General features: G+C 31.6%; 1 protein-coding gene across 7 annotated transcripts; it reads right to left on the bottom strand.

Moving 5' to 3' along the window:
- Positions 1-22: 22 nt before the first annotated feature.
- On the bottom strand, positions 23-16517 carry LOC148273670 (sodium- and chloride-dependent glycine transporter 1-like). Of its 7 annotated transcripts, XM_088238377.1 has the most exons (13): positions 16396-16504; positions 13421-13550; positions 13201-13332; positions 6924-7078; positions 4158-4240; positions 2694-2961; positions 2007-2110; positions 1549-1786; positions 1228-1356; positions 934-1134; positions 684-854; positions 359-454; positions 23-163 (listed from the first exon to the last, which is right to left on the bottom strand). In XM_088238377.1, exons 1-13 carry the CDS (start codon positions 16429-16431, stop codon positions 134-136), a joined length of 1773 nt encoding a protein of 590 aa, XP_088094503.1. In that variant the 5' UTR covers positions 16432-16504; the 3' UTR covers positions 23-133. The 7 variants fall into 7 exon arrangements, with proteins under 7 accessions (XP_088094503.1, XP_088094502.1, XP_088094504.1 ...); XM_088238376.1 differs by lacking the exon at positions 23-163 and having other exon boundaries at positions 224-454; positions 16396-16517; XM_088238378.1 differs by lacking the exon at positions 23-163 and having other exon boundaries at positions 224-454; positions 1549-1696.
- Between the last annotated feature and the right edge of the window lie 1200 nt (positions 16518-17717).

A 17717-nucleotide genomic window follows, 5' to 3' on the forward strand; every position in this document is an offset into this window, starting at 1 on the left:
CATCTATAAAGTCCTTGGACTACATTGATGTACTTGTCTTCATGTATCAAATGATTATGATTTGTTGCATTGGAGTACCAATACAATGCCTTATGCACCATTGTGTCCGGATAGGGAAATGATGATGAGTTTTTTAAAGTGTTATTAGAAAGTGTAACGAATCCTGATAATAGAAACAGGTGTATAAATTAATCAGCACAAATATAATACAATAACAAAATGCTTTACCTTGAATTACATATATAATTGCAAAATGATATATGTTATAATAATAACGAAATATTAGTATAATCGGAAGGAAAGTTGTTGTGTATTTAAGCAGTAGCTATAAAGTATTATTAGTCAATTCTATTGTCACCTCTATTGGTGCAGAAATAATATCTCTCCACTGATTTGCAGTATCTTGATTAGCTGGTCCCCAATGTTCACAAGGGCGAAGGGACTTTTTGATACGCTAAAAAAATAAAAGGAAGTCACACCTAATGGTGATTTAAAAACACCTATTTAAATATTTATAATATTTTGATCGTAAAAGAAAAAAATATGCACAACTGCCAAAAAGCGAGTTGTGATAAATAATGTACGCATTATTAAGTACTTTATATAAAAAAACATTACGAAGTCAATGCAAATATAACGAATTGATTTTATCTATTCATTTGTGTGATTATGCTCGTACATACCTCAAGTAAGGACCCTTCAGAGCAGAATACAAGATAGTAAATCATGTATGCTGGTATACAAATAATGGAAGACAGACATAAACACCAGCCGAGGAATTTGCTCCATTCAGGATAGGGATGGTCCAAATAAGTGAGATCGCCATTCCATACGATAGTAGTGATGAAAATAAACTAAAACATGTAATAATAATCACATTTGATGATGGATGCCGCTAGTCTTTCTAAAATGTATTGAAAATAAAATACTCACAGTTAATATGGCGGGTGTGACATATTTCCAGCACATTTTCCAAACCCAATGAACACTGCGGCCATTCATAAACTGGATATCCCGAACAAAATTATTATACCCATATGTCCAACCGACAATTACTATCTCAATCAGGCAAATAAATATAATTCCAATAGAGGCGCAGTACCAGTCCATTAACTGTACTATATAAATTCCAGCCTGCAACATATAGAACTCATTGAAAATAGCAATCGTGTTAGAGAATCACTTGTTATTCCAAAGATTTGGTAAAATAAGACAAAGGATACTAACATTTGTGGTGCATATAATTGATAAACCGAAAAACATAGTACATGCCAGGAATGCAACGGTAGTTTTCCATTTCAAAAGAGCCGGATGCTCATCTATTATCGCCGATATTATGGCTTCCAGTTGAACAAACTGAAATCAAAGAATTATTATTGAAATAAAGTTAGTGTTCTCTCAAACTCAACAAGTAATATTTATTAAATTTTATATATTGTTATTGAAATCTTAGGGCACAACATTATGGTATTGATAAAAATTATTCAAAATCGAGTATTTAGACAATTTGTCTCACTCAAAGGAGATATACAGTAAGATTAAACTTACGCAAGAGTCGATACCGAGGAAGAACAGCATGGCGAAAAAGAGTATTGACCATAAGTTGGACCAGGGTAGCATAGTAATGGCAGCAGGATACGTCACGAACACGAGGGAGGGCCCGGCAGCAGCAACATCTTCAATGGCGAGTCCAGTCCTATGAGCCATGAAGCCAATCACAGAGAAAACTGAGAAACCGGCGAATATACTTGTAGCACAGTTTATTATGGGGACTATTATGGAATCACTAAAACGGTAAAAAAAGTGCATAGTGTTTATTTAGAAAATATTTTTATTCTTCCTGCTATATCCGTTTGATGTATACACGTTCATGACGACACCATCCTCAAATGACCGATAGTGAATTTATTGTTCTCCAGACAAGCGAGAGGTCGTCAAACAGTGTCAAGTACCCGGGACAGCGGGATCTTGTTGGAAACAAGTTTATTTTGTTTAAAAATACTTACGACAAATTATCATTGTTAAATTTGTTGTAACTGGCCATGTTGATAATACCGCCCCAACCTGGCCCCAGCGAATAAAATATTTGAATAGCTGCATCGGCCCAAACCTGAAAAAACCATACTGAAATTAAGGACCATACGTAGATTTAACATTAAACAAAGGCATATTACTTGTAAGATTGCTAGAATGTAATACACGTTTAATTATAAATTCAGTGCAGTTCTGATATCTGAAATGGAAAACATTTTTCGGGAAGTGAATATGGTAGTCTGATGGGTTTTAGACCTATCGTTGGGTCAATTAGGTTATCACATAGTGTAACATGTGCGATTCTGTTCATGTTAAGACATCCACATTTTTCCACCTGTTTGAGATTCTATTGAAATTTGCAATTAGTCCTCTGAGGAATGGCTGTAGGAGTAGACACTCTCTATTCCCTATATTTTTTGTCGTACATATAATTAAACAAAATCTTATAAGTTCTTTTATAAAAATTAACTCTTACAAATAATTGCACGTATCACATAATATTATGTTATTACGATTAATGCATAAGATGAGTTATATCAACAGTCTAGTTCTCCACTTCAATAGGTATACGTATTTTTGTATCAACCTGTGTGTATAATCAATGTATTTTGGGCAGGCACTGTTGTAAAAATGAATTAAGAAAATGTAGTAACACTTACTCTTAAATTGAATAGTTGATTCCATTGAGGGTAAATGTAAAAGTAGATTCCGTCCATCGCTCCAGGAAGGGTGACACCACGGATGAAGAGGACCACGAGGACGAAGAACGGAAAGGTTGCCGTGAAGTATACCACCTTTCCAACAGATTTCACGCCCTTGGCAATACAGGCAAACATCACTATCCAAGCAAATAAGTTACCAAACATCAGGTGCCACACTACAGAACCCACATCATCAATTCCTTCTGATATCTCCAGGACTGCGTTACTGGAAGAAAAACAAAAAAAAACGGTTTTATTATCTCAAAGCGAATAGATTTTTATACTAAATGTGAATTGTACGTAATCATCTACCAACTTTTCTATGTCTACTGGTTTCGTAGACGTAGCCGTGTCTTCGTCAGGACACTCATTACACTGACGTGCAAATTGCACCATACACCTTCACCATAGCAGTTGCTCAAAAATACAAAACCAATATGTTGATAGGACACATGCTATTAGAAGTTAACGCCAACGTGCAATGAATAAATAAAAAACATAAAATAAAACAAAAATTATAAAATAAAAAACATTTAATCTCGTGGGATAAAATAGTTGAAAAAAGAGGATGGGAGGAAGGGAGGAATATGAATTTACTAAGCGTTGATATATATTAAAAGATTATTTAATTATTGATTAATGGAATATTATTTTTCAACGGGATTATCATGTGAGTGTTATGAATGTCTCGATAAAGAGACAGGCACGTATCTAAATCGCTAGACATATAAAAGTCGGTAAGTGGATATACATATATGTATTTAGTAACATTTATTGAAATGTTTGACCAAAAAGTTAATGCTTTAAATATAAACAATATCTCAGATTTAAATTTGAATTCTTCAAAACTCAGACGTATAAATAGACACGTTATTTGAATGCGACAAGTATAATTCTGCTTGCAGCCGGCATTGTTATTTTTTTTACGTACTTAGGTACGTCCAAAATGTCTTAAATGTAGAAAAATATAACAAATTATCTACTTATCAAATAAATTAGGTTGCATTTACTAACGAAATGAAATATAGCGGCGGCCTCCGTGGTGTAGTGGTCAAAACGCTTGACTCACGCACGGAAGGTTCCGGGTTCGATTCCCGATGATTTGTATTAAACCTGGGTGGTCTGCGCTGTAATTCACCACTGTAGTAATTGGGCCTCCTGGCCTGTTGTGGTGCAAAAAAAAATATGTACGAGATCACGTAGGTACTGTTTTTCATTGTTAGAATGTAATTATTGATTTTTTTATCACACGCGGCGGCATTATGCTTCGCAGCATACGTCTGATCACGACGAAAGTACGTTAGAGAATTAGGTAAATTACCTACGAATTAAAACGCCGTATATTACGCGCTAGTAACGTGTCCATTTAATTATACGTCATCGCTTTCGAAGAGTTCTGAAAAAAAAACATATTTCGCTTACTGAAAATACTCGTCGGATGGCGTTTTTATAGAACTTAGTGTGTTTGAAATGTTCCTCATAATAAAATCATCACCATCTGTAATCTGTAATTTAAAAAATGTCAACTATATTTTACGCATGTTCTAAAATGTTTTTAGAATATTATTGTCATCTGGGTCCTACATTGTTTTTAATTTTTGTAAACAACATAACATCATGTTTCTGAGATGCTGAAGTTTTGCTGTTTGCTGATGATATTAAAATATATAGAGAGGTAACAAACATAAATCATTGCGAAAATCTGCAATCTAACTTAAAGTGTTTGAATGTATGGTGTGAAAAAAACAATTTATTCCTTAATGTTGCCAAATGCAACGTTTTGACTTTTTGCCAAAATAAGAACCCAATTGCTTTCAACTACTCTATAAATTTGGAGCGAGTGACCGAAATGACTAATCTTGGTATTATGTTTGATGAAAAATTAAACTTCATTAAACATATACAGAGCATTACTAATAAAAGCACGAAAACTCTCGGATTTCTGTTGCGAACGATTAGAGACTTAGACTCATACCCGTATGCAGAGACAAACCTTAAGGTGAGGAAAGTACATTATATTGTCTTCACCTTCGGGTTATTCTCTGCATTTGAAATTAGAATGTACTTGCCTTACCTTAAGTTTTGTCTGTGCATACGGGTATCAGTCTATGTAATGAAAATGGTATATATTGCTTTAGTACGTAGCCAACTTGAATACAACTCGGTCATATGATCACCATATTATAAGGTGCATATAAATAATATCGAAAGAGTTCAACATAAATTTTTACGTTTCGTTAATTTCAAATTAGGTATTCCAGTGTAACATATTAATTATACATACTAAAATAAATATTTAAATTCACATACATTAGAAACTAGAAGAAAATTAAATGATGTTATTTTTATTTAAAATGTTGAATTCAGTATTTGACAGATCCGAGCTGTTAAAACTAAATAACTTGCGAGTGCCCGGCTGGATTACTCGATTTAATAAACTCTTCTTTATAAATGTATCTACAACAAACTACAGTGCACACTCGCCTATAAGGAGAATTCATATGTTTGCAAATGAATACACAAATGATATAGATATATTTAATACAACACTATTGAATTTGAAAAGGCAGTGTATCAATTTATTATCTCCAAATTTAAATACTTTAATAATACGATGTTGCTTTAAATTGCATACGTTTTATTAACTTATATCTTAACATATTACAACAGAGATGAAGAACATTTAAGAGAAGGTAATATAGAAGTGTAGGCATCTACAGGGCTTATGACCTTGTCTACAAAAATTTGGACAAACTCAAAATATTGTTAACTTATATCTGTATTCTTAATTATTACTTTTCTTATTTATTCTAATTTTAAGATTCTTTAAATAAAACCGATGAGAAAAAAATAACGTCTGTTAATTTTTGTATTTATGTACTATATGTAAGATTATTTTTTACATATTTTTTATTTTCTTTTTCTTATTACTTCATTTTAATTTATTGCTACTTTTCTGTAAAATACTTATACTCTAAGGTAAAATACATGTCTGTTCTTTATATATAAATTATATGTAAAACATTTAAAAGCCTACAAGGCGTTTAAATAAATAATTGAAAAAAATAATAAAACAAATAAATTACTGGGTTAAATCTGCTAGGGAATTTAACTATAAACTAGCAATGACAGTTCATAAGCCCAGTAAATGCGGGTGGGTGAGCAGTAAGGTATTCATTAGGCGTTTTATTATCTCTGCCTTCCCCTACAATGGCGTGATGCTTGTCATCATCATCATTCCCTTTCATTCAAAAGAAAAATATTCAAGTTTGTTTGTGAAAATTCATGGTGGAAATTCATGTTACTTTATCATAAAAAAAAAGAAGAGTGATACAAATTTGGAATAACCAGTGAAGGGTTTCGGCGCGTTTGCAAAATCTTCGAGACTGGAATCTTTATTTTAAAATTCATAACAGTAACAGTAGAGAATTTAAAATTACATAATAACAATTGAATTGAATGATTTTAAAATAAAGTTCCTTCAGACATAAGAGTATTTTTATGTGAGCATTATTTCATGATTCAAAATAAAATAAATAATATATTAGTTATTCCTAAAACTCCTCGAAAATAATATTATTTACAATTATGTTAAGAACGTTTCATTGATAAATTTATTTATTTATTGTGTATGCAGATAATTGGTAGAATTCCATATTTAATTTGGTAATGTATCCAAAATAAAACAAGTTTATTGGATTGTAATTCTACTTTATTTTTTATAAAATATACAAAGGGTATATTGTGACGCGTTTCGTCTTGTTAGGACATTTTCAAACAAACTAACTTAAATATTTACAAAGTTTCCTTATATACTAAAAATAATTGCTATTTTATGTTTGTGGATTTCTATACAAGCCAAAATAAGTAGAGTAATTAAAATTCAATTAGGGTATACTGAGTATATTAGAGGAATATTTTGTATATGTTTGAAAATGTCCTAACAAGACGAAACGCGTCACAATATACCCTTTGTATATTTTATAAAAAATAAAGTAGAATTACAATCCAATAAACTTGTTTTATTTTGGATACATTACCAAATTAGATAAATAAATTTGTTAATTACATTCTCAGTAAACAAACTACTCGTTTTATGATATTGGTAACATGTATTTATACTTTTAAATATTTACAACAGACCTGTATCTATATTACTGATAAATTAATTAATTGAATATTTATAACCTTGACGCAGCGTTCTGTGTTCCACGAGTTTCCACAGTTTTCCCAAGGTAATGTTGCCTCGAAAGAGTTTTTAATAAATATTAAAGGATACGTTAGTATGAGACTGTAGTACGCGGTACATAATACGTTGATTACTATAGTTGCGTATCCTGCTCCTGAAAGAAGAAACAACATTCACATAACGATTTAGAACGAAAATAATTGAGGTTATTACGTCGGTCTGCAAAAAATTAATTAAATATAAATATATTTATTTATTTATTTATTTGACACTTTATATACATATACAATAAATATACATATAAGGGCGGGCATATTGCCTTAAGGCAATTTCTTCCTACCTACCCAAACCGTTCAGTTTGATAAAATTATAAATACATGGACATATTGAATCTTACAATTTTATACAAAAATTAAAAACAAAGATTAACAAAAATAAATATATGTATAAAAAAATAACACTTTACTATGAAGAGAGGAAAGGGGATGGGAAGGAAAGAAGAAGGATAAAGGAACAATTTAAATATTTAGATAGTGACATTTCAATCTTGACTTAAATGTAAATAAAGAAGGGGCGTCTCTAACGTTAGTGGGTAGATTATTCCACAATCGAGCGGCTACTACTGTGAAAGAGGAGGCAAAAAAATTAGAGCGGTGACAGGGTATTAAAAGGGTTCTCTCGTTACTAGAACGAATAGATAGTCCGTGTTGTGAAAGAGGTTGGATGAGCTCTCTCAGATAAACAGGCGAAATAAATATACCAATGGGGCTAAGTGCCTTCAGCAAACTAAAATATATTTTAGAAAATAAATAAGTCCCTAGTCCCTATATGCTTAAAAAGACAAGTATATGAATCGTGCATATTGCCGGTGACAACATACGGACTAGAAACCATGTCTGTAACACAAAAAAGAAGCCAGAAATTGCAATGCACGCTACGATTTATGGAAAAACAGATGTTTGGTGTATGTCTAAGAGACAGAATAAGAAATGAAGAAATAAGGCACCGAACCGGAGTCGTGGATATCATGAATCGTGCAGCAAGATTAAAATGGCAGTGGGCAGGACACTCGGCAAGGCAAAATTGGAGAAAAAAGTGGAGAACACAGGCAAACAAAAAAAGTGTTGGAAGGCCACAGAAAAGATAGGTCGATGACATTGCCTCTATTGCCGATAAAAGGGGGACGATAAAAGCTGGTGATAGGAAGGAATGGAGACGTTCGGAAGAGGCCTTTATCCAGCAGTGGAGAGAATAAGGCTGAAGAAGAAGAAAGATACCAATAGAACACGCAAAACGCGTGAACAATATTTTGAGCATATCCAAATAATACTTAGGAATTATTCTTGACTCCAGATTAAATTTAACATCACACTTTGAATATATACATAAGAAAATTTCAAAAAAGATTTTCTTCCTATGAAGAATTCGAAAAATAATAAATAAAAAGAGTGCAGAACTTATATACAAAACAATAATTGCCCCTCATTGGGACTATTGCTCTACTATATTATATTTAGCTAACGAGGGAGACATAAACAAGTTTGAAATACTACAAAATAGAGCAATGAGAATTATACTGAAAAAAAGCAAATATAGTAGTGTTGAAAAAATGAGAAAACAATTGAATTGGATAGGAATAAAGAAAAGACTATTGTATAATGTATTTGTATTTATATATAAAGTGTTTAATAATCTCATGCCAAAGTATTTTATAAGTGAAATTATATTAAACAGAAATATACATAAATATAGGACAAGAAATAGAAATAGGATAAGACTACCACTTAAGAAAAAAACAAAATCACAAAATAGCTTAATGTATAAAGGGTTAAAACTGTATGATGAGATGCCTGAAAGTATGAAGAATGAAAGAAAACTTACGGATTTTTAAAAAAAATGTTATGTTTATTGTAATAATGTAGTTATGTAAGAAATATTTAATAAGTATTTGTTATAATTGTAAATATATTAGTTAATATACAATGTAATATTAACTAACTTAAGTAAATAAATAAATTTAAAAAAATGTTTGTAGATGAAGCTAGATTTCAAGATTAAAATTTATTGCAACAAGATGGAAAACATTTTATAAAAGGAAATAAAATCTTATTGACGTGATTTGAGACTGTTGATACAAATCAAGATCAACAAATCGGTTGACCAAGAAGGTAGAAACTGTATCAATCAAAACATGATTTTTATAAAGGGGCCATCGATTGTTTTTAAGCAGCATTATCAAAAAAAGGGTTTTCATATTTTCGGAATTAATGATACATAATAATATTAGATGACATGGAGTTGGATGGTTTAAGTGGCTGCCTTTCACACACTGCGTGACATTCACTATTCTGCATATATTTAAACATCCACATCTACATTTCCTCAAATGATCTATTTGTTAACTTTTGTAAAATAAAAAAGCTGAAACCTTTATTGATATGAGTGAGATTCATCTGGGTAAGTTGATTCACCTATTAGGGAACCCAACGCCTTAAAATACTTCACGTACGTCAGGGCGTTTGCCTATCAGGCAATGAAGAAGTTCTGTGGTTTTTACTATTTTTTAATAGACTATTAAACTAAGCCAACATTTATTTTTTCAATATTTTTATATTTTATTATCAGCGCTATGATTTTAAAAAGTTTTTATTTCTAAAATATCTCCGCGAGTGGCGTCAGAGGCTCGATCAGATCTGCCCATTGGTCCATTGACAGCAAGCAAACCGGAAATCTTTCATAACTCCCTTATCATTGGTTGATTTATATGAACTAGTGACGTCGTTCAAAGTATTTATTTTTTATGAAAATATATTTTTTTTTTTTTGCATATTTTCAGGAAACTGTGACGAACAATTTAATATTCCAATTTTTTGTCGCGCGCAAGAGAACATTTGCTGTATCCATTTTCCCGTAGGGCTGAAGTTCCTTATTAAAAAAACATGCTTTCACGATGTAATTTTTCCAGAGCGTAAGACTGGTTATCTTGCCTTTATGTAACAAATGATTAAGAAGAAGCAAATCACCTAATCAATTTAAATCACGACTTTAATAAAAATGCAGGAGTTAAAATCTTACATTAAAATAATGAAGGGTTAAAAGTAAATAATATGGAAATATTTCACATTAGGAAAGCTTTAAAAAATAATGTTCCTTTGATCAATAACTAAACAAACTTTCAATATAGTCCTTTATACAATGTTCTCCATTCCCTCTACTTTTTTCAACTATTTCTCAAACAACGTACAATATTTTCATAATTTAATTAGTGCATGTTTGTCCTAAACAGTGCATGTGCTTATTAAAATGCATGTCGAGTTAGTTTTATATTTTTGTGCAACAACTATGGTGAAGGTGTATAGTGGGTTTTGCATGTTTATTATTTTATTTTATTTTTGCACCACAACAGGCTAGGAGGCCCAATTACAGTGGTAAATTATATCACAAAACACCCAGGCTTGAGAATTTTTTTTCACAATTTTTGTGTTCTCACCGGGAATTAAACCCGGAACCTTCCGTAAGTGACTGTTGGTTTGCACGTTGGTTTAATTGGTGTCCTGATGAAGTAACGAGTACGTCTCGAAACCGGTAGACATAGAAAAGTTGGTAAGTGGTTATACAAATATTCAATAAAATTTAGATTAAGATTGATGTACGAATACAGTGTCTCGTGCATCATTATCTAAATAAGGAAATATAGACGAAGATCATAAATGTAAAACTAAAAGTTATTTACTTACTCCAAGAGAAATTTTGACGCTAATAAATCTTCGAAATGGATGTAAACTTTCTTGGTTAAAATTTACGGTAATTAGGCCCCCCATTATAAAGTTATGGACAAAAGTATCAACTCACTCTATTGTATCTGTTTAAATTTAATCCATGGACATAATTAATTACTAGTACTCAGTATGACAGTGGTTTGTGAAAATAATTTTCATGAATATGCTTATCGAAGCGTCTTTCTCTGGGATATTTTGCGAAAAAGGCGCCACGAAAGTTGTATTTACTGCCATTGTAGTTCGTTTAGGTATTGTATTTCCCACGTTTTGAATAACTTTTGTTCTGTGTGAATAGTTTGGAAAGTTTATTGAGGACACAAGACACGATATTATCAGTCAGTGGAAAGATGACAAAGTATGATAACTCTTTATAAATATTGAATAAAAGTAATTAGAATGTTTGGTGAGCTTTGAAAATCTAAATTTTAGTTTACAAGCCAAATTCTAGTGTCAGTAGATGTATTTATAATTTTTTACTCGAGAAATTTTTCCACGTGTTTACACAAAATGTTAAAATTTTTAGTTTTTTTCCAGACTTCAGATATCTTTAGCATACCATATTTACCCATCTTTCAATAGACATAACATACCATCATTCATTTATTTCATGGTTTTTTTTAATTATTAACTTTTATTTACGTTGAGAACATTACGAAGTATCCAATTCATTCTCAATAGATAACTAAATATACACGACAGAATGATTAAACAGGAAAGATGAAAAAAAAGTCATCTCAAATTAACATACATATTACAAACTAAAATTTAAGACGCACATATTACAAAAATAAAAGAAATACATAAAAGAGACTCTTGTCAAAGTACTAGGAGAATCCTGCTACGGAAAACTCCTTCGGATACATGGAACAGATCAACATCCAGGGCTTCGATTATGATGGGAAGATAAAGACGTCATATCTTCACCTTAAGGGTATAGTTGAAGATAAACTCCCTTCAGCGATTACAAAGATATACTACCGACCCCCCCCCCCCCTTTCAAGTTATGGGTAGATACATCGATATGAAACAAGGGGAAGCGTACGTCACGGTACACATATCTACGCTCTAAAATGACATAGCTTCAGTATGACGTCATAGTTGAAGATAAAAGTCTCCCGATCGACTATAAAGGTACACTACCGATACCCCCACCATCAAGTTTTGATGTAAGTACATTGGTCAAGAACCCCTCGATACGTTTATCTAACCATTAAAAGGGTCAAAAGTTTTGTTCCACCGAGCAATTTTTCCTTTAATTATGATTTATTAAAATTTTCAATTAATCGTTTGATGTTGGCACTTTTTTTCTTAAAAGCCTATTAAAAATATGAGAGAGAAATAAGTTAATTTTGAAGTCGAATAAAATTCCGACATAACTGTCACTTTAATAAAACGAACGCCTGGATGTGAAAATAATGTCGTTAGGTTCTGTCCTATTAACAAACCATTGTAAAAAAAAATAATTTAGTCATTGTATTTTTTCCATTTGTTTTCCTATCTTTCCGAATGTATGTATCGAGACATTAAAGGAGCCGGCTTTGTAGCCGATCGGTAGATACATACAGACGATCGTTAAACGAACCGTCTAGGTGATTTCCAAAAGTCATACAAAATTCGTGTTCAAGCGAGCATTTTTTTCTGAAATTGGGATTTATTGGAGTTTATAATCGCTTTGAAGTGAGCACTTTTTATTACAGAACCCTATTTAAAATATAAATGAGAACTATTTTAAATGTTAATGACGATAGGAACGCGGACTAATTGTTTACGGTCATTCCATTGGTTTGTTTTGAACGTATGATGTCGATATGACAAGTAGGTAGAATATACCGAGGTAAGATACAGATAGTACAGAAGTCAAGTATACCGTCTCGATATACACAGATGAATATAGCGTTCATAATCGAGGCACAGAGCGATGTTGTTCCGCATAGCGGTAACCCTTCCAATAGGCGTAACCATCTGCTGGTTGGTCCTGTTTATTGGAATATGAAGCAATCTATGCTGACGCTGTCTTAGATAATTATCAAGAACATACAAACCCATGCTCATCATAATCATAGAATTATCGACCATGCAGCGTAACAATCGATAAAAATGTGTAGTCAAATACTCATTCCTTCTAGTCTGTAAACTGTTGCAGCCAAGCATACCCTGGAGAAACTTGGTTGGGTAGTGCCAAGAATAATACCCGCACTCTCCCATGTAGAGATATCTCAGAAACTTCTTTTGGATTTTCTCTATCATAAGTGAGTAGTTCAGTTCATGTGGCCCTCAAATCATCGAGCCACTCTCGAGTCTACAAAGAGTTCTTAGTACGCGGTTGTTTCCGAAAACCCTGGCAGGACGCAGAACGAATCCTAACATTTTCACTATAATGATAAATCTGTCAATGTGTCTGTCATGATGTCATACCATATTCTATTTAATTTTATTTACTCAAGTTTATTTATTGTGGTTACTTTATACTGAGGCGGAAAATGATTGTTTTACAAACCTTTGAATAGAGGGGAAATCCTAAACATCGTAATGCACCCAACACTAGAGAACTGTCCAATACTTGTCTCCAGGTAGTATAATGGTAGTCCGCATAAAAACAGCATCAATAAGTAAGGCACCAAAAAGGCTCCTGTAACGTAAATAAAATGAGTTAAATGAAGTAAATTATTTAAATTTAATTAATTAATAATTAAAAAGTAATACGATTACGAGTTTACCTCCGCCGTTTCTATAGCAAAGATAGGGAAAGCGCCAGACATTTCCGATACCAATGGCATATCCTAGGCACGATAGTAAGAATTCTGTTTTGGAAACCCAATTTCCTCGTTCCAAATCTTTATATTTTTCCTTAAATTAAATCAAAAAATTTTTTTTTTTAAATTCCGATAAAAATATATGAAATGGATAGTAACTAATTGTATTTTCATAATCAATATGGATATTGTGGAGAAATGTTTTCATATAGAAATTTTCAAAAATAAGTCCCTAGAAAAACGCGACATGTTTGGCCTTGATAGTTGTGACGTCAAGATTCATGACAATGTTCTAAACAAATTTGAATGGTCAGGAACAAATAAACGTGAATCATGACGTACTAGGGGGTGGCCAATGGAATGACTATTTTTGCGGGAATTCAAAATTACACATTTAAAAATATGTTTTATATTATTGTTATCAAAAACATTTTTCACTTTGTGGTATGACATTTTACACTTATTTGTTTTTAAATTTGTATAAACCACTTTAATTTTTTAATTTTTTTTTTTTGATTTAAAGTTAGAATCAAAGAACATATAAGATGTCTGAGTAATAATAATTTAGTGCAATTAAAAAAATTAAAGTGGTTTATACAAATTTATAAACAAATAAGTGTAAAATATGTTTTATGCTACTAATTAGTAACAAATTATTTTTTTTACTGGACATAGACTAAACTTTTCATAGACTTTTATTACTTTAAAAATGTTCAAAAAGATAAGTGATATTTCCCTATGTTTGTCAAACATGAAAAAATAAAGGCTCCCCGTGGTGTAATAACTAAAACGAATGCTTTACGCACGGGAGGTTCCTTGATTGATTCCCGGTGAGCTCACAAAAATTAAATGTCGTTTTCTCAAGCCTGGGTGTTCTGTGATGTATTCACCACTGTAATTCAGCTTTCTGACCTGGTGTGATGCAAAACAAATCCAGTCGCCATGTTTTATGAAAATGAACTACTAACAAAACTATCAATAGTAAATTTAAGATTTGATGGTGACAATTTATTTAAACTGGGATAAAAATATGTACGTGTACAAAACAATTTATTTATCAAAAATAGGATAAAAATTCATTACTTCCCGCTAAAATCTTGCGTTAATTAGCTCAAAAATGAAATTTCGAGCAATCGCATCCCGCTAAAATTTCGTTTGACTTAGCTTTAAAAATGAAATTGCAAGCAATGGCATCCCGCTGAAATATTGTTTAAGTTTGCCGCATTCCGCTAAAATCTTTGCTAAATTAAGCTTAAAAGATTTAACCATAGAATTAAGAATAGTCCAGAAACCACATCAAATAGAAGGCGACTAAACTACTCATAAATGAGTAGGTTTACGTTTTGACCCATTAGTTTATTTGTAGACGTCGCTCGGTACGCAATTTGAATATAAATAATTTGAATTCAACTATGCCGTGTTGGGTCCAAAAGTGTAGAAATACTGCTAGGATCTTAAAGAAACAGGATGCAATCACATCTCATGTGTAATTAGCAAATGAATGTGTATGTAACAAATGCATTACTTAAAAATTAAATTATTTTTCTATCTGTCAGATTGTCGAAGAAACAAAATGAACATTTCGTTAGTGTTGCCAGGGTAGTATTTTTTTTTACCCTACTTTGCTCATCTAATGAGAGAACTAATAAAAATTGGATCTCGTATTAAACAACTCTATCGTGGACATTTGACCAACATTATCTTTGAAACATAAAAAAATATTTAACATGAGATAAAAATATCAGTTTTATGTAAAATAAAATTAGTTTAAAGTTCATTAATTCAAATACTCTTATTAAATGACCCTTTACTTATCTACTCTATTGTGTCAATCAAAAATTCCACGTGCACAATAAAATTTTAGAGAAATTAACAGATTGTTTTTTTTCTCCTTACATTTGTGTTATAATTATATTTTTTCCCATCGTGAAACATTACGCGGCGGCATCACGAATGCGCACGGTGAAAGTGAGGCATAGTGGGGGAATTATTAAACACACAGTCCGATGTATTCAAATATGATTCTACGCTCCTTCTGGACTATTTTTAATACTATGGATTTAACAATGTTTCGAGTATGTTCAAATGTTTGTTGACAGGGTGTATACAAACATTTGGACATACTCTAAATATTGTAGATTTAACTATCTGGTATAAGAAGAAGTATAAAAAATGATGAATTATTTTCAGTAGGCTTTGCCTAGTAGGTGAAATGATTCAGCCGGATAAATCTCACCCCCATGATAAAGGTTTCAGCTCTTTTACTTTATAAAAGTCAACAGATGGAAGAGTTGAGGAAATGTGGATGTTTAAACATAGGCAGAATGGTGAATGTTACACAATGTGTAAAGTGGCTATTTAAACTAGCCAATGATATGTCATAAGCCTTGTAAATATCTAGACTTCCATCTTTCCTTGTCAAAAATGTTTTCCCTCTCTGTTGCAACAAATTTATATTTAATCTGGAAGCTTGTAGGGTGTTAAAATCTAGCTTGCATTTTGCTTTCATCTTCTAGCATTTGCCATAAACTTGGAAAAAAATATTTCACTCCAATTTCCAATATGCTTTTTTGGAACTATTTTTTATTTATTAAAACAAACCATAACCAAGAAACAACATTTCATTTTGTTGTATTCCAACTTAACACAGGGCTCTTGGTCTCATAGAGTAAGGAATACGTTTTTTTAATGATATGTATCTTTATATGAATAAATAATATTTATTTGAAACTACTCACGCTCAAAATTTGGACAAGTTGCACGTTTGAAACACGATTACGCGGAATAACAATCGAGACATAGAAAAACTGTACCTACTTATTACACAAACACTTTTTTAATGATTGTTCAATTTTAAAAAAATCGTGTGATGGGTTAAAGATTGCTTACAACGATTATTTGTAATCATGCATCTTCCCAATGTTTTTTTTATGTCTTACCAGTTCTTGCGGCTCTTCATTCTTACTTTTTTCCATTACACTAAATTAATTTCAAGTTTAAAGTCATCGTAATTATGATTATGATCTAAACTCCTGAGGTCCTAAAGAGTGACGCGAGTACTGAGCTACAGCGAACGCAGAATCTAGACATCAATCTCTCCTTCAAGTGGATAATTGTCAGTTATTTGTAAATCGTGTTGGGTATTAAATTACTAAGCCACAGGAGACTGAGATTTACTTTATCTACAAAGTTTTTTGATAATTTCTCATTTTCGTGCACCAACCTTCAGACTTGCTAGTAAATTTGTATAATGCAAGCATTGTAAATATTAATTTCTTCTCCTTTTACTCTAAGTCCCTTGTTAGGTATTTTCAACGTCGGCAATCTTTCTGTCGAAGGTCTCTCGGTCTTGTGCTGCCCAGAAAATCCATTCCACGGTCCAGTTCAGTATCGAATATTAGGCAGCCAGGACATCTGTCTTCTTCCAGCCAGGACATCTGTATTCTTCCAGCCCTTCGGCGAACCTCAATCTTGCCCTTCAAAATCAAATGAAGCAAGTTACGTGCTTTTCCCCAAGCATTATGTTCATCAGATATGAAATTTTACGAATTTTTTTGGTTGTTCAGAGTTTTTCAGCCAGTCCACAATTTTGGAAAAATTAGATATTGGTGTTATCCAATTCAGAAAGGTCGATTCTATGTATTCCTAAATAATAAATATTAAAATTAAATATTGTGTAACTGTATTATAAATTATTCAGTAGGTAGTCATGTTATTGTTTATTTTGCATAAAAATGTATGCCTTGAAACAGGTTGTACCTAGTTAGGCAGACTAGACATAATCCAGAGAAATCGATTACCTAAAACATGTAGTAGATAAAGAAATTTTAATTTTTTGATAAATTAGGCTGTAGTCTGGTAAAACGAACGCAAAATTAGAAAATCATACGATTTTGCCATTTTAAAACGAATGTTTTTTTTAATCGCGCAATAACAAAAAAAGAAAAAACATAAATGAAATAAAAACAATATTTTTTTAAAGGTGTTTCTGTTAAAAAATATACTTAAAAGTGTTATGTAACAAAAATATAATTACTTTTAGACCGGCAGATTACGCCATTTCAAATTTAGACTAAACTTAGGTATCTGAGATCTTAATAAAGACTTAGTATTGAACAAAAATTTGTTAAATGAATTTAAAGATAGTAAACTGAACACGAAAGTGACTGAAATAATTTTTTTGATTTTGAAAAGACATACAAGCATTTGAAATCACATACATTTTTGTTTATTTCTATTTAAAATTATGCCTTCAGTAATA

This window comes from Micrasema longulum, unplaced genomic scaffold (assembly GCF_059751315.1).
Source record: "Micrasema longulum isolate JH-2025_06_02 unplaced genomic scaffold, ASM5975131v1 h1tg001877l, whole genome shotgun sequence".
NCBI classification, from domain to species: domain Eukaryota; kingdom Metazoa; phylum Arthropoda; class Insecta; order Trichoptera; family Brachycentridae; genus Micrasema; species Micrasema longulum.